The sequence below is a fragment of the Colobus angolensis genome, unplaced genomic scaffold (genome assembly GCF_000951035.1).
Source record: "Colobus angolensis palliatus isolate OR3802 unplaced genomic scaffold, Cang.pa_1.0 Scaffold10, whole genome shotgun sequence".
NCBI classification, from domain to species: domain Eukaryota; kingdom Metazoa; phylum Chordata; class Mammalia; order Primates; family Cercopithecidae; genus Colobus; species Colobus angolensis.
Window position 1 is genome coordinate 17,601,507 of NW_012110919.1, and position 23,192 is coordinate 17,624,698.

Here is a 23,192-nt window from a genome sequence, read left to right on the forward strand (position 1 = left end):
AAGGAGATAAAGGCAGGTCACTTAGAACATTGTTAGTAAAAGAGAGGAGTTTGGATTTCATTCCACCTGTGGTGGAAACTCATCAGAGAGTTTTAATCAGGGGAGCAACATCTGATTTTCATTTTTGAAGAATATTCTTGTTCCTGGCTACAGAATAAATCATGTAGGAACAAAGAGGGAAACAGAGGTACCAATTAGATGGCATTGCAGTTGCTCAGGCAAGAAATGATGGTGGCTTTTTCCAGATGGTTGTGGTGGAAGGAGTGAGGGGAGACCAGATTCTGGATACATTTTGAAGGTGGAGTAATCAGATTTGCTCAAGGTTGGATGAGGGAGAAAAGAGTTGAGGATGACTCTAAGGTTTTTGGCCCGTACAACTGGGTGAATGGTGATACAGTTTGAGTGAAACTGGGGAGACTAGGGGAAAGAAGGTTGGGAGATGACATGGAATCAAGAGTTCAGTTTTGGTGATATGAACTTTTGAGATTTCATTTGACATCAATGTGGAGATGTCAGGTAGGCATTTAGATATGAATGACGAGTTCAGAGGAATAATGGAAACTGTGTATATACATTTGGGAATAATCGGTATATGTGATATAGAAAGCCATGGAACTGAGTACTAGTTAACACCTAGAAAATCCTTATCACATTCTAGGTACTTTACCTGTATGAACTAATTTAATCCTTGCAACAACTGTATGAAGTTACCCCCCATTCTATGGGTGCGGAAACTGAGGTACCTTGAGGTTAAGTCACTGGCCTATATAACACAACTTGAAAGTATAGGGGTCCACCTAGGAAGGCAGCTTGGCTCCACAGTCCATGTTCCTATCCATTATATTACACTTGGTGAGACTACCTCGGGGGAGTGAGTATGGACTCTGAAAGAAACTGACATGGGGCAGTCAAGCAGCTAGAAGCTGAAGTTGAGATGAGGAGGAGGATCTAGCAATGGAGACTATGAGGAAGTAGCCAGAGAGGTAGTGTGACAGTCAGGAGAGGGGGGTGTCCTGTAAGAGATACGTGAAGAAGGTATTTGGAGAAGGAAGGCATGATTGGATATGACAAGCATTGCTAAGTGGTCAAGAAAGACACAGGCCAACTTGACCATTGGATTTGACTGTATGATGATGGTCAGTAACCTTGATAAGAGTGGTTTCAGTGGATTTGTGTGCATTAAAACCAGACTGGGCAGGGCACGATGGCTCATGCCTGTAATCCTAGCACTTTGGGAGCCTAGGTGGGCGGATCACCTGAGGTCGGGAGTTCAAGACCAGTCTGGCCAACATGGTGAAACCCCTTCTCTACTAAAATATAAAAATTAGCCGGGCATGATGGCGGGTGCCTGTAATCCCAGCTACTCAGGAGGCTGAGACGGGAGAATCGCTTGAACCTGGGAGATGGTGGTTGCAGTGAGCCAAGATCACGTCACTGCACTTCAGTCTGGGCAGCTGAGTGAGACTCCGTCTCAAAAAACAGACAAACAAACAAACAAAAAAAACTAGACTGGAGAGGGGATCAAGGAAGAAATAGGAGTAGAAGAAATCTTAGCTCATCGAGTCTTCATAATTACTAGTTACCCAGTGAAGTAGGTACTGTTATTCCCTTTATCTTACAGGCAAGGAAACTGAGATGCCAGAGGTTACACAGCTGGCAAGAGGCTGGCTAACTGCTTATTGGCAAACTTTTGACAAAAGCCTCTGGGGTTTAATTAATCACTATTTAAGGCTGAGTTAGGTGGTTTCTGCCCAAATAATCAACACAATGGCCTTATGTAAAAAAGACAAAACAGGCGTCACATTTAAAGGGGCCCTGGCAGACAGGAGCACGTCCAGGGGAAAACACATTGATCATGGAGGCCACATGAGGAACTGTCGAGGAAGCTGGGCATGTTCTGCTTGGTAACAAGGAGACTCAGGTGGGCCATGGCCCCACCCACCCTCCCTGTTGACAGCGACTCAGAGACTGGTGAAATTCTGTAGGGCAGACTAGGATTCATGAGAGGGAGGAAGCAGACAGCTGGTTTTGACCTTCCTGATAGTTGGAGCTGTTTTAACTTTGGAATGGGCCTATTTTAGCAGTAGTCAGTGCTAGCTAACATTTTGTATGAGCACTTACTACATGCTAAGTCCTGACCGTACCACTTAAGTAGTCTATTCAAGCATCACACTAGCCCTATGAGGTTGGAACCCCTAATTACAACTGAGAGAAGTGAGGTTAAGGTACTTAGCCTAGATGACTACTAGTAAGGGGTAGAGCCTGGGTAACCCAGATGTGTCTCTGACTCAAAGCGTGTGCATTTAGATACTGTGAAACCCTGTCTCTTCAAAGAAGTTATCAGCTATGGGGGATATTGCAGAGGGATCTCTCACATCATCTGGCAGATGATTTAGTCATCTGTATAGCCAGTTATCTAGTCAGATAACTTCTAAGTTTTGTTCTACAACCAAAACTCTATGACTCCAAGGGCTGTGTTGTTTTAGCTTCAAAGGGGAGGGCGTAAAGTGAAGTAGAACGCTATGTCGAACCTGGATCTGAAACCTGAACTGTGGCAACTGTCCACAGCAGCATTTTCCTGAGACTTAGTGGTTGGTTTCATTTGTGTACCTGTGTATGTAAACACATGTGCAAATGCACGCCTATCTTTAATCAAGATATCTTGGAATCTTGAGCAAATTCCCTAATAGGGTGAATTATGATTTTGTTCATCTCAAATTATTTGCCTCTTTTTTTTCTGTTGTTTGTTTGTTTGTTTGTCTTTAAGAGACAGAGTCTCACTCTATTGCCCGGGCTGGGGTGCAGTGGCATGATCATAACTTACTATAGCCTCTAATTCTTGGACTCAAGGGATTCTCCTGTCTCAGCTTCCCAAGTAGCTAGGACTATAGGCATGTGCCACCACACCTGGCTAATTTTTAAAACATTTTTTGTAGAGACGGGGGTCTCACTGTGTTGCTCAGGCTGCTCTCTTAACTATTGGCTTCTTCCTGCCTCTCAAGTTGCTGGGATTACAGGCATGAGCCACTTGCACCTGGCTTGCTTCTCTTTTTAAAACCCAGGCTTAGTGACCTGTAATCCATTTGCAACTTTTCTATTGACTCGGATATTTTCAGAGATTTAAGAATAGAGCAATCCCAGCTTTGCATATAGGTCATTATTGCTTAGCAAGAGAAATCAAGAGTCCCAGAAGCAGAGTGTAGGTCAGCTGTTAATTATGTCCCCAAGTCACTCTGCCAAAAGTTGGCCCCTGTGCCCTAATATCAAAATAAGAGCCTCATAGTATCATACAGAAGGACAAAAGTGTTGGATTTTTGTGTACACATGATTATATAAGAATTATTAGAAAATTAATACAGAGAAGTACTCTAGATTTCTGAATTGGCTGCAGGAAAATATTTTATTTTGCCTAAGAGGAGATTTTATGTAACTGCCTATTTTAAATATAGGCAGGAAAACCTTAGGAATGATTATTTGTGCTAAGTAAGTAGCAACAAGATAACATTAGATACAACATGTAAATTATCTGTGAAAAGAGCAAGAGATTATCCCTGGGTGGGGGCCGTAAGTAATTTTTAAGATACCCAGAAAGAAAGGCTTTTTTAAGACAATATCTTATGTCTGATCAAATGTTTTCATGAACTTTATTTCATATTATTCTTTAAAACAATTCTGTGAGACATAAATATCTCTTTCAGAATATATGAAACTCTATTGTGATTCCCTTCATCTGTCACATGAGGCATTCAAGAAAAATTTATGGAACATTTTAAAGAAGAGCAAACATGCTCAGTGACAACCTCCTTAGACTCAGTCATTCAGCTAAGTAAACAGTGGAGGCTGGGTGCAGTGGCTCACACCTGTAATCCCAGCACTTTGAGAGCCAAGGCGGGCAGATCATGAGTTCAGGTGATCGAGACTATCCTGGCCAACATGGTGAAACCCCATCTCTACTAAAAATACCAAAATTAGCCAGGTGTGGTGGCGTGTGCCTGTGATCCCAGCTACTGAGAGACTGAGGCAGGAGAATCACTTGAACCCGGGAGGCAGAGGCTAGAGTGAGCCGAGATTGCGCCACTGCACTCCAGCCTGGGCAACAGAGCGAGTCTCTGTAAGAAAAAAAAAAAAAAAAAATCAAAAACAAAAACAGAAAAAACAATGGAGCTAGGACTGGAAACCAGGTCTCCCAAATCCAAGTCCAGATTAAACCAAGCTGCTACTTTTTCAGCCTTCTTTGAATTTTTCAGTTTTGTGTTATATTGCAATACAACTGAGTTGTATTGCAAGCAACAGAAACCAACTGTAGCTGACTTAGCCAAAGGGAAGTGAATGGAAGGATGGAGGAAGTTCACAGAATCAAAGGAAAAGCCAAAATGTCAGAAATCAGAAGAATGTCACAAATCTGGATAAGAATAACCAAGGGATAGCAAGTCTCCATTGTCACGATGGTTGATGTGGGCTGTAAACATGGGCCATCCTTGAACACTCTCACCACTCAGATTCCGGGAAGGAGTCCGCTCTGCTGGGCATGCGACTGTGCTCAGCCAGCCCCTGGTCAGGAAGATAGGGCCTCTGAATTGAGACTCACAAAAGAAAACAGAACCAGAGGAAATGGTTTCTCAGAGAAAACCAGCACCAAAAGAAGGGAAAGTGAGATGTTGCCAGGCAAAAAAGAGATGTCGTGGATAAGGAAACTACATTTTTCCAACTGAAAATTGGGGTAGAAGCACCTGTAATACCATTGCTTATTCTGGTGTCTGTCTCTCCCTCTTACCAGACTAGGAACTTCTTGAGTGCAGGGACTGTGCTTATTTACCTTTAAATCCCCAGTACTTGGTACAATACCTGGGACTAAGTAGGTACCCAGTAGTTTTCGTCAAATAAAGGAATGAGTGGAAAAACTCTTACTCCTGTCCCCAGGAAAAGCCGAGGTTGCAGGTGCCTCATGAGGCTGACCTTGCTTTGGAGCCACAGAGAACAGTCACCGTGCCAGCCTGTGAGAGTGAAGTCTGCAGATCCCTGAGAGAAGAGCCAGCGTTTCACTCTAAACGCATGCTCCTTCTGCTTTACCAGTTGTTCTCAAGTCGGACTACAAATTAGAATCATCTGGGGCATTTAAACACAGAGGCCTGAGCCCTGCCTCAGACAGAATAAATCAAAGTCTCCAGGAGCTGTGCCCATGAACATTTTTTTCATTTTAAAGCTCCCCAGGTGATTCTAAAGTCAGCCAGGATTGAGAACCACTATGCCACACTGTTGCTTTTGTTCAAGATAACTAAATGGGCTCTTAAATGTGTCAGCTGTAAATGATTAAACTTGCAGTATAAATGCTTATTACTGCCACATTGTAATTATATTCACGATGATGATTTCCACTCGTGCTTTCTCAGTTGGATGTCTTCAATGAAAGACTGCAAGTCTTTTCCATCTTTATAAAACAGAACTAGCAAACCAAAAACAACATTTGCCAACTGAGGAGAAACAAGAGTTGCGAAATTCTGAGGGTGGTGTTGCTTTAGTGTGGCAAACAGAACTACTCATAAATTATCCCTACTCAAGTGCTGGGTCCGAGGAAGAATTTCAGTCTAGTTCTTTAGAATTTCAGTCTAGTTCTTTCGCTCTCGCTCTCTCTCACTCTCACTCTCCCTCTCTAATCTGCACCTGTATTCAGGCTGTATTTCTTGGCAATTGTCACCTTATAAATTCTACCAAATATATAATTTTAAAAGAACTGTGGTATAAAAAGCAATTTGTTTCTAGTGGGAAACCTTAGAACTGGGTCTAAAGCAAAATAAAGTGAATTTTGCCCTAAGGCAGACAGGCCCAGTAGAGAATTCCTGCCTCCAAATTTTCAGCCTCCTGGAATGGAATAGCCTTGGCATGTCAGATTTCATTTAGTTCATGATGTAAGAGACATTTTGTTCAAAGTTAGAAGAACTACTTATGAGCAAAAGTAAATAAATACTATTTGTCATCTAAGTCCGTGGTTCTCAATGTGGTTCTCTTAGGGGTGATTTTGCCACTGCCGCTGCCCCACAATATTTAGCCATGTCTGGAGACACTTGGCTGTCCCATCCTGACAGGGCAAGGTGGGAAGCTGAGGAAGGGCATCTAGTAGGTAGAGCTTAGGGATGCTGCTAAACATTGTATAGTGAACAGGACAGCACCCAACAATGGAGAATTACCCAGTTCAAAATGTCAGTAGTGCCGAGGTTGAGACACCCTAAATAAAGAATCAGAATGAATCCATTTCATGATGACCCAAGGAACCATCTCATGCTCCAGGAAAATTTGGGCTTCAATAAGCAAGGAAGTCCAGTGGCTGTTGAGCACTTGGGGGTTGTTTTGTATTTGGAATCAGTCTCATTTCAGCTAGTCATGGCTGATGGTGGGTGCTTTCTTCTTCTTGCCTTCTTTCCATTGTCTAGAGGGAGCCGTTTCCACTTGCAAGCCCTTGCAGAGGCACCTTTTGGAGCAACTCTGTGTGAGTTGTTTGTCATAGAAACTGTTAATATCAAGGGAACTCTGCTAATAATAACTATTAGGCACCTGATAACCTATATTATAGTAATTTTTAAGTGCCATATGCTTAAAAATGAAATGAATTCAAGTAAAAACCCTCATTTCCAGTGATACATATTTTTTATCCAGAAGAACTAAACTTGATAAACCTGTCTAAAGTGGAAGGACAATTGAACTGGACATTGTCTTTAAGGTCATAGTCTTTAAGGTCAAATTAAGTATGACACTAAAGTTCAGTGATTTCTTCCTTCCTCACTGCTTCCTTCTCCCTCTCCCATCTTGCCTTCTGGAATAACCCTTGCCAAATACCAGGGATCATACTGCATAAACTAGATTTTCAGTGTCTGCATGTTTTCTAGATAACATCTCCTTTAAAGCATTGGCTTTTCTTTAAGGGGACCTGCCTAGATTTTGCTCCCTCATGCTAACACACTAACTGGTATTTACACACACAGAAAAAGTCAAGTTCCCAAAAAAGCTCATTTTAACCAACCCACTGCTTAGCCTACTCACTCTTCTTATTCCACGGGTGATCACTGTGTCTGAGGCAACTTCATTAATAAGGCAGCTGTTGTGTATCAGGCAGAGAACCTGACGAGCCCTCTAGAGACAATAATCCCCCTCCTTAAAGGTTTTTTAGAGTTAAATGAGCTAATGTAACAATTGCTAACACTTAGGGGCATTTCCTTTGTGCCAGAAAGGGTTCCAAGTGTTTTGTATGTGCTAGTTTGTTGAATCTTTACCATAGCTTCAGGAGGAAGACTGTTATCCCCAGTTCACAGACAGAGGAAACTGAGGAGACATTAGGTAACCCGTCCAAGGCATACACCGAAGTTGAGACTGCCTGCCTCAGTCCCACGTTCCCAGCTACTGCACCGGCCGCTTACTCTGCATGGGGGAGCCTAGCACAAGTTCTTAGTCACATGTTGATTGCTTTGATATTAGGTTGCACTAAGTTGAGATTCATTCATCTGCAATGCATAGGTTGCCCTAAGCTGAGATTCATTCATCTGCAATGCAAACTTCACTCCCCAGTCAAGCTGCTTCATTCTCTGTCTTGCTTTCTAAATCCTGTTGCGGAACAGACTGTTGCTGATCAGTCTCTGCACTGCAACTTTTGTTTGTGTTCTTGTCAAATCTGTTTCAAGGAATAAATGTAAAAGACTGGTCTGCCCAATTATACTGGGCTCTGTTTGACAGATAATTGATTTTAGAAATGGACACTGTCAGTGGTAGGCTGGAAGTGGTTGGTACAGACTTGGGAGCCATTTGCTATATTTGAAGGAATTTTGTGAGCTAGTAAACATACCCATTACTAAAAATTAAATTATATAAATTTACAATTAAATACATTATATTAAAAACAAAGGTAAAACTCTGGGAAATCATTAGGCAATTTCTTATTAAACACACTTACAACCTAGTAATTGCAATACTGAGTCTTTATCCCCAAGAATTGTAAACTGACATTCACACAGAAACCTGTATATAAATATTCATATCAGCCTTATTTGTAAAACCCCAAACTGAAAGAACCAAAATAACTTTCCACTGGTAAATGGATAAACAGACTGTGGTATATCCATACAATAGAATTCGACTCAGTAATAAAAAGGAATGAACTATTGATGCATACAACTTGGATGGATGCTTAGAAAACAAAGCCAATCTCAAAGAGTCATTTTACTGGTCTGCTCAGGCTGCCATAACAAAGTACCACAGACTGGGTAGCTTCAACAATATTAGTTTATTTTTCATAGTTCTTAAGGCTGAAAGTCCAAAATGAAAGTGCCAGCTGATTTGGTTCCTGATGAGGGCTTTCTTCCTGGCACTTATAGACATGCCTATTTCTCAGTGTGTGCGGATGGAAAGAGAGTCTCTCTTTTAAGGGTATCAACCCTCATGACCTCATCTAACCCTAATTACCTCCCAAATTCTCCATCTCCAAATGTCATCACAGTGGAAGTTAGGGCTTCATGATAGGAATTTGGGTGGCAGGTGGACACAGACAGTCCATAACAGCTACATACTGTATGATTCTATTTACATAACATTCTTGAAGTGACATAGTTATGGTGATCATTGGTTACCAGAAGTTAGGGTTGAGGTGAGAGTGTGACTACTGGGAGGTAACATGAGGAGATATTTTACGGTGATGAAATAGTTGAGTATCCTGATGGTTACAGGAATCCACATATGTAATAAAATTTCTTAGAACTACACACATAAAGAATGCATGTAAAAACTGGTAAAATCAGTATAAGTTAATGGTATTGTACCCATGTCAGTTTCCTGATTTTGACAATATACTGTAGTTATTTAAGATGCTGTCCGTGGGGGCAGCTGGGTGAAGGGTATACAGGAACTGTCTGTACTATTTTCACAACTTTTTAAGTCTTTTATTTTGAAATAGTTTAAGCTATTTCAAAATTTAAAAATTATTTTTAAAGCCCTAAAAAAGAATGAACTGTGATACATAAGACAATGTGGATAAATGTCAGAAACACTATGCTAGGTACTTTATGATTCCATTTATATGAATTTCTAGAAGGCAAACTAATTCATGCAGTTAGGAGTTAAAAGTAGTTGAGTGAGATGCACATTGACTGGAAAGGGAGATGAGAGAACTTTCGGGGGTAATGGATATAGTCTATATCTTGTTTTAGGTGGTAGTTGCGTAGGTACATAGAGTAGTCAAAACTCACTGAACTGAACACTTAAGAGCTGAACATTTTAGTGTACAAATTTATTATGTCTGTAAATATAAACATATTTATATGTGTGAAAAAACAAAGTAATAATAATTATAAAAAATAAAGGAAAACAAATACTAAAAACTTCACTTCCAAATTGTCTTACTATTGTCTATAGTCTTGACATTAAAGAATCTCAAGATGGTACATATAACAGGTATAAAGTACCTGTTATATCTGGATGATGGAAACACTATGTAGCAGTGTAGTATACTGGGCATCTCTGCTCAACTTCATATTTAGTGACTCTACTCCTGACTCTCCTCCCACTTGCTCATTCTACAAATGAGGAAATCAAAAGCTCAGGAGAGAAGTGAGGGCTGGAGATACATATTTGGGAGCCTTATGGGGTATAGGTGGAAATAGAAACCGCAGAAATGAGTAAGATGGTCTAGTGAGATTGAAGAGTACCAAATCAATGGGGACTGGGTAGAGTGCTTGGAAGCATCAACGTTTAAGGAACAGGCAGAGGAACATTTTCCTGTAATTGAAGGGAGATGCACCTATCTTCTCATCCTGTCTTCTCAACCCAGGTATGAAATGCAGAAGCACAGCTAGGGGAAACTAAGGAAGAGTGGTGTCAGAAAAGCCAGGAAAAGAGTTTCTGGAGGGCTGTACTAAGAGATGTCTGTATTACAGAGGTGTTTAAAAAAAATAGGAAGGACATGTTTATTGGATTTGACAACCAGGAGATTGGTGGTGGCCTTAGGTTATGGGAAGGATTTATTTCAGAACCTCTTTGGCCTATATTCTGTATCTTGGTAGATGGCATAGGCATTCATTCAGATGTCCAAGGTACAAATCTGGGAGTCATCCTAGAATACTTCTTTCCTACTCTCTACATGTAAGTGGTCACCAAGACCTATGGGTGCTCCCCCTAAATATTTGTCAATTTTCCCCTCCTTACCCCTCACTTCCACTGCCTTATCCATTCACTCTCTTGTCTGAACCACTGCAACAATTTACTCTCCCTCCACTAATTCAGTCTTTCTTTCCAAGCAATTTTTCTAACATACATATCTGATCATATGGGTTCCATGTTGAAAATAATCATCCGGGTGCAGTGGCTCACGCCTGTAATCCCAACACTTTGGGAGGTCGAGGTGGGTGGATCATGAGGTCAGGAGATCAAGACCATCCTGGCCAGCATGGTGAAACCCCATCTCTACTAAAAATACAAAAATTATCTGGGTGTGGTAGCGCACGCCTATAGTTCCAGCTACTCAGGAGGCTGAGGCAGGAGAATCGCTTGAACCTGGGAGGCGGAGGTTGCAGTGAGCTGAGATCACGCCACTGCACTCCAGCCTGAGTGACAGAGCGAGACCCTGTCTGAAAAAAAAAAAAAGAAAGAGAATAATATTATCCAAAACTCCCCATTCCCGTCGCTGGTGTTTATAACCTGGGGACTATGAATCTGGTAAGAGAGAATGACAGTTGTTTGTGGACATGTGCACGTGAGTGTGCGCGTTCACCTTGGGAAAGGCGTATCTCTAATTAGATATTAAAGGTGGTCTAAGACCCAAAAATGTGTAATAATTATACTCTGTTTTCTCTTCAGATTATATAAATCTTTCACCTTTTACCAAAAATGTGTGAAAATGAATGACTTTACTCTAAATACCTTCTCTGCACAAACTCAAGGCTGGCTTCTAACCACCCATCCAATGCCATCTGCTACAACCCTCTTACCCCTAATTCTTTATAGACCAGCAATACAGATTTGTTTGTGGCATCCAGAATGTGGCATCTAGAATGTGCCATATGCTGTCTTTTCCAGAGCACTTACAGAGCTCTTCCTCTTAGATTATTTCCTGGACAGCCTCTTCTCCCACAGTTACCAGCATTCATTGTACTGTGTTATAGTTGTTAGTTTACAGACCTGTCTTTCCATCTGGGTTATAAACTCCTTGAAGGGCATGGCTGTGTCTTTTCATTTATGCCCAGCACCCAACACAGCATCTGTCAAGTGGAATACACCAGTGAAGGGATCAATCAGCTGTAGAACAAATATGTGGCCTCTTCATTCTTAGGTGCTCTTGATCAGACTACAGAATGGATAAAAGAATCTGTAAATGAAGAATTATTTTCTCTTTCTGAGAGTGCTTTAACTCCTGGGGCCGAAAATACCTCCAAGCCAAGCCTGAGCCCTACTTTGGTGCTAAATAATAGTTACTTGAAACTGTTACAGTGGGATTATCAGAAAAAAGAATTACCAGAGGTGAGTGATTTTATTCTTCCCCCACATTTCCCGGTATTTTAATTCTTAAGTTCTAACTTTGAATCATCTGCTCTGTGTTTCGTGTGGTTTAATGATTTTACAAAAATCAGATAAAAATGGGAATTTGGAAATGACATTGCCTATTTTTATTTTCATGCTATTGAGCTACCCTTTTTATTTTTATATTTTAAATAAATATGGTAGACACTTATGACAGATGGAGCACGTCTTCAGGAACTGACAGAAAAGCTGAATCAATTGAAAATTATTGCCTGCCTGTCCCTAATTACCAACAACATGGTGGGTGCTATTACAGGAGGCCTGCCTGAGCTTGCAAACAGGTTAAAAAGGATTTCGGCTGTTCTACTTGAAGGCATGAACAAAGAGTAAGTTCCAGATTTTTGCATCTGCTCCCTCTTGTATTAAGGCTCTGCATGCGTCTCAGAGAACAAGAATGACCTTGGACATCTGGATATGAGATTCAGGACTGTGCTTTAGAGAAGCTTATCTTACACTTTCTTTGTCTAGAATTTCCTTTAATATCTCTGAAGGCTTAGATGTCCTCTCATAGGAAGGGAGAGGTGTTTTCCATGACAAGTGCCAGGGTGAGTGTAGTATTTCCACTTAAAATGAATTTGTACAACAGCTTTTCTTTGACAGTGCTTTGGAAGAAAAACAAACGACACACAGAAATCTGCCAAGCTCAGTGTTTAGAATTGTGCAAATTGTTTTTGGGGAAAAAAAAGAGTCTCGCTTTGTCACCAGGCTGGAGTACAGTGGCGCAACCTGGGCTCACTGCAACCTCCGTGTCCCGGGTTTGAGCGATTCTCCTGCCTCAGCCTCCCGAGTAGCTGGGACTACAGACATGCACTACCACGCCCGGCGAATTTTTGTATTTTCAGTAGAGACAGGGTTTCACCATGTTGGCCAGGATGGGCTCGATCTCTTGACCTCATGATCCACCCACCTCGGCCTCCCTAGAATTGTGCTATTGCTTGTTCTGACTTCATCATTTTTTTGCAATGAATTGTTTACTGACTTCACAAATCCACCTTGCTACGAAGTCTTCAGAAGTGCTGACAATTCTGCCCTTCAGAGATGTGATACAAGTCCAGTGAAGATTTTGATTTTTGCTAAATTTATCTCCAGTATTACACCTTCATGAATGCTGGAATCCCATTTAGATTTTGCATTTACATCGTCCAGTAGGAATTCCTATCCAAGTCAGAAAATTCTTAGTCTTGGTGAATGGCCAGATGGTTCTATGAGTCTCTTATGGGTCAGCTTCTCCTGCTGGTTCCCTTTCCGGTGTCTTCAGAGGCATGTCCTCTTTATTCCTGTAATTGAAGGGAGATGCACCTGTCTTCTCATCCTCCCACCTAGTATTCAGAGAGCATGTAAATTACTTGATGAAATCCTAGACTATTAAGAGCCAAAAGGAGAACAAGTAGTTACAGAATCCAACTTCTCATTTTGAACTGAAGCTTAGAGATAGAGTAGAATTTGCCTTGGGCTGCACAGCTAGAAAAGGGCAGACCAAGGACTGAGCCCTGATCTGACCTTTCTCCTGATTCTGATGCTCATTAATATTCTAGGACCCGAGACCTATAATGAAAGGAAACCTCTGATTTTGCAGTTGGTCTTATCTTACCATTTCCCTGCATAGGTAATCATTACTTTCCAGAAACTTTGATTTATTAAGCCTTTAGAGAACACCCGGTGCTGCTGAAATGTTAATATAAAGTATACAGAAGGTGGTTACTAAGAAGACAGGCTTTCGGGTCAGACATACCAGGGTTTAAATCCCAGCTCTGCTATTGACTTATTATGAACACTTGAATAAGTTCTCAAATTACTATGAGCCTGACTTCCTCACTTGTAAGAAGGGAATAATAATTGTATTAATATCTACCTTGGAGTCATGAGAACTTAAGATGATTCATGTACAGGTGTGTGGCACATAATACGTACTCAATGAATGCTAGCTATTAATAACTAGCCATTAAATCATCCTCTTTATAATTGTATCTGGTTGTTTTATTGTGTAATTTTTTCCCCGGTTTTAGGAAATGAATACAATCAATTCTCAATTATCCTCATTATGGACGGGGCAATAGCATTCATAGTGTAAAAAAAGGGAGAGTACTAAATAGTAGACCAACATGTCGTTTATATTTGGTTTGATGATGCATCTTGAAAACTAGAAACAGTTTTCTCTCTTCATTGTGAGTAGAAGGCATGGCTTATGCTGAGACAACTTTTTTTGAAGAGCTGAAAGAGGATTTATTGATTGGTTGATTTTTAATTTTTTTCCCTTTTTCAACTTTTAGGTTTAGGGACACATGTACAGGTTTTTACATGGGTAAGTTGAGGGTCACTGGGGTTTGGTGTACCAGTGATTTCATCACCCACGTAGTGAGCATAGTTTTTCAACCTTCACCCTCCTCCAGACCTCCATCTTTTAGGTACAGGACCCGGTATCTGTTGTTACCCTTTGTGTCCATGTTTACTCAGTATTTAGCTCCCACTTATAAGCGAGAACATGTGGTATTTGGTTTTGTTTCTGATAATTCACTTAGGATGATGGTTTCCAGTTTTACCCATGTTGCTGCAAAGAATGTAATCTTACTCTTTTTACAGCTGTATAGTATTCCATGGTGTATATACCATGTTTTCTTTATCCAGTCCACCACTGATGGGCATCTAGGTTGATTCCATGTCTTTGCTGTTGTGAATAGTGCTGCAATGAACATATGAGTACATGTGTCTTTTTGATAGAGTGATTTCTATTCCTTTGGGAATAAGCCCAGTAATGGGATTGCTGAATTGAATGGTAGTTCTGTTTTGTTATTTTAGAAATCTCCAAACTGCTTTCCACAGTGGCTGAACTAATTTACATTCCCACCAGAAGTGTATAAGCGCTCTCTTTTCTCTACAACCTTGCCAGAATCTGTTATTTTCTGACTTTTTAGTAATAGCCATTCAGGCTGGGCACGTTGGCTCACTGTTATCCCAGCATTCTAGGAGGCCGAGGCAGGCGGATCACTTGAGGTCAGGAGTTGAAGACTAGCCTGCCAAAGATGGCAAAACCCTGTCTCTACAAAAAATAATTAGCCAAGCATGGTGGTGCATGCCTGTAGTTGCAGCTACTCAGGAAGCTGAAGCAGGAGAATCACTTGAACCTGGGAGGCGGAGGTTGCAGTGAGCCGAGATTGCACCACTACACTCCAGCCTGGGCAATGGAGTGAGACTCCATCTCAAAAATGAAGAAAAAACAGCCATTCAGACTGGTATCAGATGGTATCTCACTGTGGTTTTGATTTGCATTTCTCTAATGATTAGTGATGTTGAGCATTTCTTCAGATGCTTGTTGGCTACACGTGAGTCTTCTTTTGAGAAGTATCTGTTCATGTCCTTTGCCCATTTTTTAATGAGGTTGTTTTTTGCTGGTTGTAAGTTCCTTTTAGATTCTAGATATTAGACCTTTGTTAAATGCATAGTTTGCAAATACTTTCTCCCATTCTGTAGGTTGTTTACTCTCTTGATAGTTTTTCTTGCTGTGCATAAGTTCTTTAGTTTAATTAGGTCCTACTTGTTTATTTTTGTTTTGGTTGCATTTGCTTTTGAATAATTCATCATGAAATGTTTGCCAAGGCCTATGTCCATAATGGTATTTCGTGGGTCTTCCTTTAGGGTTTTTAAAGGTCTTATAGTTAAGTCTTTAATCCATCTTGAGTTGATTTTTGTATCTGGTGAAAGGACGGGGTCTGGTATCAATTTTCTGCATATGGCCAGCCAGTTTCCCTTTAGCTAAGAACTCACTGATTAAAAGCAAGAAAAAACTAGGGCAGTACATTGTAGTGGATAAAAAGTCAGAAGGTAATAATTTTATTACAATCAGTCTATCCTTGGGTTACAGAATTCCAACATCAGGTCCAGTGTGGGCTTATAACAAATTCCAGTCAAGGCAGAACACCAAGAACTCATTTCTTATTGCTGTTAATGATGATCAACACGATAACCTATTTTTCTCTTTTCCTTCTTCCATGTGCCTGATAATCTGCTGAGAGCTAAATATTAGACACATAGAAGTTCAGTGGTAGAGCCAGGATTTGAACCCAGCTCCACATGACACCATAGCTTATGTTCCAACTCATTCCATTATACTGCGTCCTATCATTGAGCCCTTGTCTCATCCTTTAATTGCCATTTTGCAGAGTTATCTTAAGGACCCTTTCTGGATCGTGAGATAGAATTTTCAGTCATCTTTCCCTAATAGTGCGGACCTAACAAATGCCTTTTCTAATTACCTATTTTTCCTTACCTACTAAATAACTCACTCTTTAATTACCTTTACAACTTCCTGGACTCTATATATTGGAGATTATTTATCAGTTACTTGAATAATGGGAAGGAGCTTATTATCTTTGGTCATGATCAGCCAAGAGTTTTAGGTATTTGACCACTGAATATCTTTATTTGTTGTTTTTGATTGGTGTTACAGATTTACTGCTTAGGCATAGATAAATGAATTCAGTCTACTTCATTTATCTATGCCTTTAAAAATGTGTGAATGAATCCACTCAGACCAACAAGTTTATTTTAAGAAGCAAATTGGTGTTTTCTGTCCCTTTCTGATAGTCCTGTAATATAAATGGAGTTGCAGGTGCATTTTTGGGGACCATATTTTTCTGCTTATGCTTTTCTACTTAAACACTGCTACACAATTTAATGATTTTAAGCATTTAAAAATCTGCTACATAAGAAGGTTGGTGGTTGGGAGGAGTTACTATTTTATAAGTTCATTCTAATAGAGGTTATTATTGTCTGTATAAGAGAAGATTGGTAGACATCTAAAACAAGTCTGTATATTCAAAATAATAACTTGATGAACAAAAACTTTCTCTGGTGGAATTTCATTTTATGTTTCACAGGACCTTTAACTTGAAGGAAGTCCTGAATTCTATTGGTGTTCAGACTTGTGCTGAGGTTAACAAGACCCTGATGGAGAGGGGTTTACCCACTTTCAGTGCTGAGATTCAAGCTAATCTTATAGGTCAATTTTCAAGCATTGAAGAGGAGGACAATCCTATCTGGTCCTTGATTGGTGAGTCCTTTTATTGATTTCTGCTTCAATTCCAATTTGCTTTAACTTGCTGATTTTGACTAATTATTAAGTCAGTCATATTTTTGTCTTAAACACATTACCTGCTTTCGGAGGATAAGTATTGAAAATGTCAAGAAATAATAATGTTTTCAAGGGCCTGGGACTCATTGCTGCTTCTGTGTGTCGTGGAGTGGGGGGATGTTTCAGAGCCTATTATCTATTTAGCCAAATAGATTTTATGACGAGAATAACAGAGTGCTGGAGTAATGTTAAAATCCTAGATCAATGCAGTAATTCAAACCAGCTGGCAGTATGTTCACAGATAGTAGATATCAGTTCTGCTGTGAGCAGCTCTGAAGGAACTTGGTCAGGCTTAAAGAGACAAAGACTGAAAATGCGGGGATCCAGGAGACATAGTGTGCAGGCTTTTTGTAATGGTCAGCCAGGAAATTGACTGTCTCTAAGTCAAGCTGTGTTGGTGAGTTGGGAAAATGGATAATGTATCAGTTAGGACTTTTCTGTTACCTGTGACAAGAATCTAAACTTCTAAACTAGCTTAAACAAAATGAGCATTTATTTTCTCGTCTAACTGAAAAGACCAGGGTAGGGCTGGCTTCTGGTACAGCCTAATGAGAGTTCCAGCTGTCATTGGCACTAGTTTTCCTGCCTCCAACTCTCAACACTACCTTCTCCTGGGCCGGCTGCCTTCACAGGCAGACTTTTCTCATGACAGCAAGATGGTTTTAGCTCCAGCCTACAACCTTCCATATTTAAGTCAAGTGAAAAACAAGGAATCCGCCTCCCTGTTAGCTCAAACAGTGAACCCATCTTTGAGTCTCAGTGGCTCCAGTTAGCCTGACTATAGTTCATGTCCCATTCTTGAATTGGTCATGGTGGCCTGAGGGGAAGAAAGTTAAGCCTGAGACACGTATTCACCTCCTGGAGCCAAGGAGGAGTCAGTTTTCTCTGTAACACCTGATGGGAGTAGGGAGGAGATGGTTACACCGAAACAAAATCAGAGTATTGTGGCCATAAAGAAGGGGAGAAGCTGCTGTGTGGTACAAAGCAGTTGTTTACTACAGAGGTTCAAGGATGAAAACCAAAAGTAGAAGAGTGTAGAATTCGAATGTACTAATCTGCTAGGATTAATCTGCAAATTTTCAAAGTACAACATTGACTGCCCTAAGATACTATTAATTTGAGACTTTCAAATAGTGTTGTTCATCCTTATCCCTGGGGACACGGAATGCTGGGGATCCAGGCCACACAGGCTACTTCAGTGGTTCAAAGCTTCAACTTTGCCCCCAGAAAGGAACAATGTCGGTGTATACAACACTGTGGGCTGCTGGGGAGGCTGCTCCTGAGAGGGGACAGTTGATAACAATAACAAACAGAGCATGACCATGATCACTTGTGACCAAGCCCTTATCTATATACCTTCACGTGCTGACATGTGTCTGTCCTCAGAGCATGCCGTCCCAGCTGAACAGGTAAAACCTGAGAGATGGTGTTCTAGGAGGAAGAGGGATCGAGTGGGGATTGAGACACTGTCCGGCAGTCTCTGCAGCAAACTGCCAAATCCCCAGTAGTGTGCAGCCCTCATGAGGACGGTGTGCAGGTTTGTTCACTGCTATATTCTTGTGCAGTGCTGCACCCACACATATATTTAATAAATGTTTGTGAAATGGGTGAATGCATAGGAGACTTGGAGAGGTTAAGGAACTTTCACTCAAAGTCCCATAACAAGCTGGGGGCGGAGTAGGGATCCTTCCCCAGCCTGTCTGACTCCAGAGCTCATGTTCCTCACTGGCACTTCAGTCAGAGCTGGAGCCCTGCTGCTTGCTGGCAGAGTGGCCAGAGTGTCCGAGTGTACTCTGTGCCTTTTCTTTGGATAAGGGAAATGCTTGCAGTATCAGAAGGAAGAGGGAAGCTGAGGGCCAGGAGATGCCTCTTAAAATCTGGTAAAGCAACTTTTGTCCACTCAGCTTTCCCCAGTCCAACTTGCCTGTCCTTTTGCAAATTGAAAGCATTTTAAATCTCATTCAAAGTACTGTTGCCCTAGCAACTTAAGTGACTCACTTGGGCGTCTCTCCTTCGACCCTGGAAGCCAAGGACACACCTTTGGCAGGGACTCTGTGTGGCTGCTCTTAACTGGACAAACACTCCTGTCACTTCAGCCTTTGCCTAAAAATGGACTCATCTGAAAATGAGGCAGGAGAGGCAGAACCACTTGCTGACATAAGAACGATTTTGAAAGGGTTTCATTCTTTAAACCTTCTTAAGGGAAAGTGTTTGGATCACATCTGTGATGATACAGACCTGGGCCTCTGAGGGTCAGGCAACTAGTCTAAAGGGAAAGTAGTATACTGTTAACTCTAAATGTATGCCTGCAGAGGAGTTAGAATAAATTAAACAGAGAGATTCCTGGAACATGAGAAGGGCTTCATCAGTGTTGGCCATGGTTTTCCTCTGCTCAGGGTACCCATAGTGTGCTTTCTTTTGTTCTCATTGATGCGCTATTTATTTACTGAAGGGATTACAATCCCCAATTCCCATTACAATTCTTAACCTTTTGAAGATATTAGAAAGGGATTTTTCTTTCAAATACATACTAAGTAAAAATTATGGATTACCTGCTGTGTAAATTATTTGCATGCCTACATCTATTTCTTTTTCTGAGATGGAGTCTTGCTCTGTCGCCCAGGCTGGAGTGCAGTGGCGTGATCTTGGCTCACTGCAACCTCTGCCTTCTGGGTTCAAGCTATTCTTCTGCCCCAGCCTCCCGAGTAGCTGAGACTACAGGTGCACGCCACCACGCCCAGCTATTTTTTGTATTTTTAGTAGAGATGGGGTTTCACCATATTGGCCAGGCTGGTCTCAAACTCTTGACCTCATAATCTGCCCACCATGGCCTCCCAAAGTGCTGGGATTATAGGCATGAGCCACTGCACCCTGCCTGCCATCTACATTTTTAACAAGTAGTTTCAGTTGTACAGGTGATACAGAATAATTTCTCGTTGTAGAAAAATTACAAAGGCCAGGCACAGTGGCTTATGCCTGTCATCCCAGCACTTGGGGAGGCCGAAGCAGGAGGGTGACTTGAGGCCAGGAGTTTGAGACTATCCTGGGCAACAGATGGAGACCCTGTCTATATAAAAAAAGAACAAAGTCACAGATAAGGCTTAAGTCACCTTTGTTTGCCTTCTTCAGTCCCCGTTTTCCCCTGGCTGCCATGGTTTTCAGTTTGTTATTTATCTTTATAGACCCTTTTCAGTCCATTCTCATTTAAGTTCAGTCAGCATTTACAATGTGTCTGTCACATGCCAGACCAAGAATATAAAGATAAAAAAGATATAACCCTCACGCTCAAAGAGTCCACTGTCCAAGAAGGGAGAGAGACACCTTCTCAACTGGCAATCATATGTCATGATAGTCTGATAACAGATGCTAAGGAAAGTCACAGAAAGGAGGTAACTTTTGGCATGACATTGAAGGATGCCTTTGATTCTGGGCAGAGATCAGATGGGATGGCATGGCGTGGCATGACATGGCATTCTAGTAAAAGGAAAGAATTCTAAGACATGGACATTTGAAACTAAGTTCTAGGTCACACCTAGCTGGAATATATGATCTTTGTGAGCATTCTTGGGTGATAGGAATTTCAGTAGTATCATAGTTGTCCATATTCAATGGGGCATATTTTCCTTAGTAAACCTTCTTATTGGTGAGGTTTCTGTTCCCAAAGCCAGAGAAACCCCTTGGAGCAGCCTGAGCTATAGCAGGTCTTTTCTGTCCAGTATTACTAATAGTTGTCCCATGCTATTGCAGCCTGATTTCCATATGCATTTCTGTGCTTTTGTGTAGTCGTGTCAAACTCAGATACATCGAGGCAGCGATGCAGGAAGGGTGGGGAAGGTGGCACAATGGTGTGCTGGTTGGGGTGGCCCTTCCTCAGTGTCTCCTGATTCTTGGCCATGTGTGAAGTGCCCTGTAACTTATTTAGTATTAATTAATTATATTTGAGATAGAATCTCCCTCTGTTGCCCAGGCTGGAGTGCAGTGGCATGATCACAGTTCACTGTAGCCTCGTGAGCTCAGACAGTCCTCTCAACTCAGCCTCCTAAGTAGCTGGGACTACAGGCACGCACCACCATGCCTGGCTAATTTTTAATTTTTTTTTGTAGAGACGAAGTTTCACTATATTACCCAGGCTGGTCTCGAACTCCTGGGCTCAACAGATCCTCCCACTTCGGCCTCCCAAAGTGCTGGGATTACAGGTGTGAGCCACTACGCCTGGCACCATGTAATTTATTGTTCAACCAGGATACTTTTGAGAGTCTCTTTTTAAAATTATGCCAGGACAACAGGTGTAAATTTTGACTGTCCTGGGGAAACCTAGATGTGTGGTCCCCCTTGCCGTGTGGTAATTTGGGCCCCCAAGTTTGCCAGATCTCTAGATTTTTCAAGAGAAAGCAGAAATATGGATTTCTATGTGAAATCTTCTGATTTTAAATGGCTTCTGTTTTTAAAAAAGACACTGCATGAACCAGACTGTTAATGCCAGTTTACAAACTCAGCTTTAGTGTATGTAATTACAATCATGAACATTTAGGATTAACTTTTGTAAAAGATTCCCCCCAAATAGGGCTCTGCATTTTTTATCAGTCAGCTATTGCTGCAAAACAAAATACCACAAAACTCCTGAGCTTAAAAAAAATAAGCATTTATTATTACTCACCAGTCTGTGAGGCGACCGGGTGACTCTTTCGGTCTTGCTGAATTCACTAATGTGTTTGTGGGTCAGCTGTGGCTCAGGATGGAAGCTTTGCTGGTCCTGGCTGGACTTTCTCAGGTGTTTGAATGCTGGTCGGCTATGCACCGGTCTAGGATGGCCTCAGATGGAACAGCTGGGTTTCCCTCTCCTTGATCTCTCATCCTCCAGCAAGCCCAGGCGTATTCTCATGGCGGTAGTAGGTAGAGAGTGGACATGAACAAGAGTGTCCTCTTGAGGCCAAGGCATGAAACTGGTACTCTGGCATTTCCACCGCATTCTGTATTGGCCAAAGTAAGTCACAGAGCCAACCACATAAAAAGGATGGGGAAAACACTCCAGCCTTTGATAGGAGGAGCTGCAAAGCTACCTTGGAAAGGGGATGGGTACAGGGAGGGGTAAAGAATTGGGAACATTATTGCAGTCAACCTACTACAATTACTTGTTCTTGTTTTTAAAAAGTATGTACTTTAATAATGGACTGATAAAGGTATCTTTTTTTTCCCCTTCAGATAAACGAATTAAGCTTTACATGAAAAGCCTCCTTTGTCTTCCAAGCCCTCAAAAATGCATGCCTCCTATGCCAGGAGGCCTAGCTGTCATTCAGCAGGAGCTAGAATCCCTGGGCTGTCAATATGCAAACATTGTAAATCTCAACAAACAAGTGTATGGACCATTTTATGCAAATATACTTCGAAAGCTGCTCTTCAATGAGGAAGCCATGGGGAAGGTAGATGCTTCGCCTCCTACTAACTAAAGAAGAACTGACATTGGATGAGAGATTGGAAATCCAGCACTTTGGTGTCCAGTCCACTTCCATTGATGGCATTAGAGATCCAGCACATTCTCAGTACTGTGGTGCAGTATTAGCCCAAATCTGTGTAATGGGTAATATTAGCATTACAGAAGACACACACATCACATAGACCCTCAGAAGACACAAACATCACATAGACCCTATTTGTGCATCATTTTCAAGTTTAAAACAGACATTTGTAATGAACAGAAAACAATTTGTAATGAACTATATTACCTATATAATACTTGTAAATGTTTTCTTAACCATTTATATTTGGCTTATGACATTCAACCCATAAGGAGCTGTTTTTCTCACTTGTCATTATCAAACCTAATGATTTTTAATTTTGGTACAACTCCTTAAAGGGTTGAAGGTTGTGAGAATAACTGAGGGAATTGATGTTCTGAATAAATGATGTGAAGTAAACATAATTGTATTTGAAATGTACAATTACATTTTATTAATATGTTAACAGAAACTTACAAAGTAAGTCCTCAAATTACACAAATGTACCAAATCATACTTTATAATACCAATGATCAGTATTTATTTAGAATTTGAATGTATTAAGTACATTTTTATGATACATACAAACTTTAGATAAAACCTCCCTTGTTTGTTTAGTGAAAATAGAAGCAACTCCCTTCTCAAAGTATTCTAGAAGTTTGTTTCTTCTTACAATTTATCCTGCTGTCCAAGAAAAACAATTTTTGCACAAATCTCTTAGTGAATGTCCTTGCATTTCTCAGGCCATTGATAAGGTTTATATAAGAATTTAATATTTTTATGTGAGGCAGGGCTCATTTGGTTTACTTGTAAGAAGAAGAAAGGCAGTCAATGATACCCATTCTCCATGAAGTTCATATCTGAAAAAGAAACAGTTAAACTTTGGATTTCTTACCCATATAACTTAACTAGCAGATGTCTTTTGTGCTGATGAAAGCTTTACTGTGTTATGATCAAGATGCTCTTCTAAGGATCATTATTATTTGCTTTTTTTTTTTTTTTTTTGAAACAGAGTC

The 23,192-nt window shown here is 40.9% G+C and overlaps 1 protein-coding gene across 3 annotated transcripts in view; it reads left to right on the top strand.

The window, feature by feature from the left end:
- The window catches only part of TCP11L2 (t-complex 11, testis-specific-like 2), a 39,696-nt gene extending 17,083 nt beyond the window's left edge, over positions 1–22,613 (top strand). Inside the window, exons 7-10 of one of the 3 annotated variants that reach the window (XM_011935451.1) lie at positions 11,306–11,493; positions 11,698–11,879; positions 16,428–16,600; positions 21,884–22,613. In XM_011935451.1, the coding sequence (XP_011790841.1) occupies positions 11,306–11,493; positions 11,698–11,879; positions 16,428–16,600; positions 21,884–22,128 (788 nt within the window). In that variant the 3' untranslated portion in view covers positions 22,129–22,613. Of the gene's footprint in view, positions 1–4,920; positions 5,459–11,305; positions 11,494–11,697; positions 11,880–16,427; positions 16,601–21,883 lie in introns of those variants that run through there. The other 2 variants (XM_011935456.1, XM_011935466.1) reach the window with 2 other exon arrangements.
- The last annotated feature ends 579 nt before the right edge of the window (positions 22,614–23,192 follow it).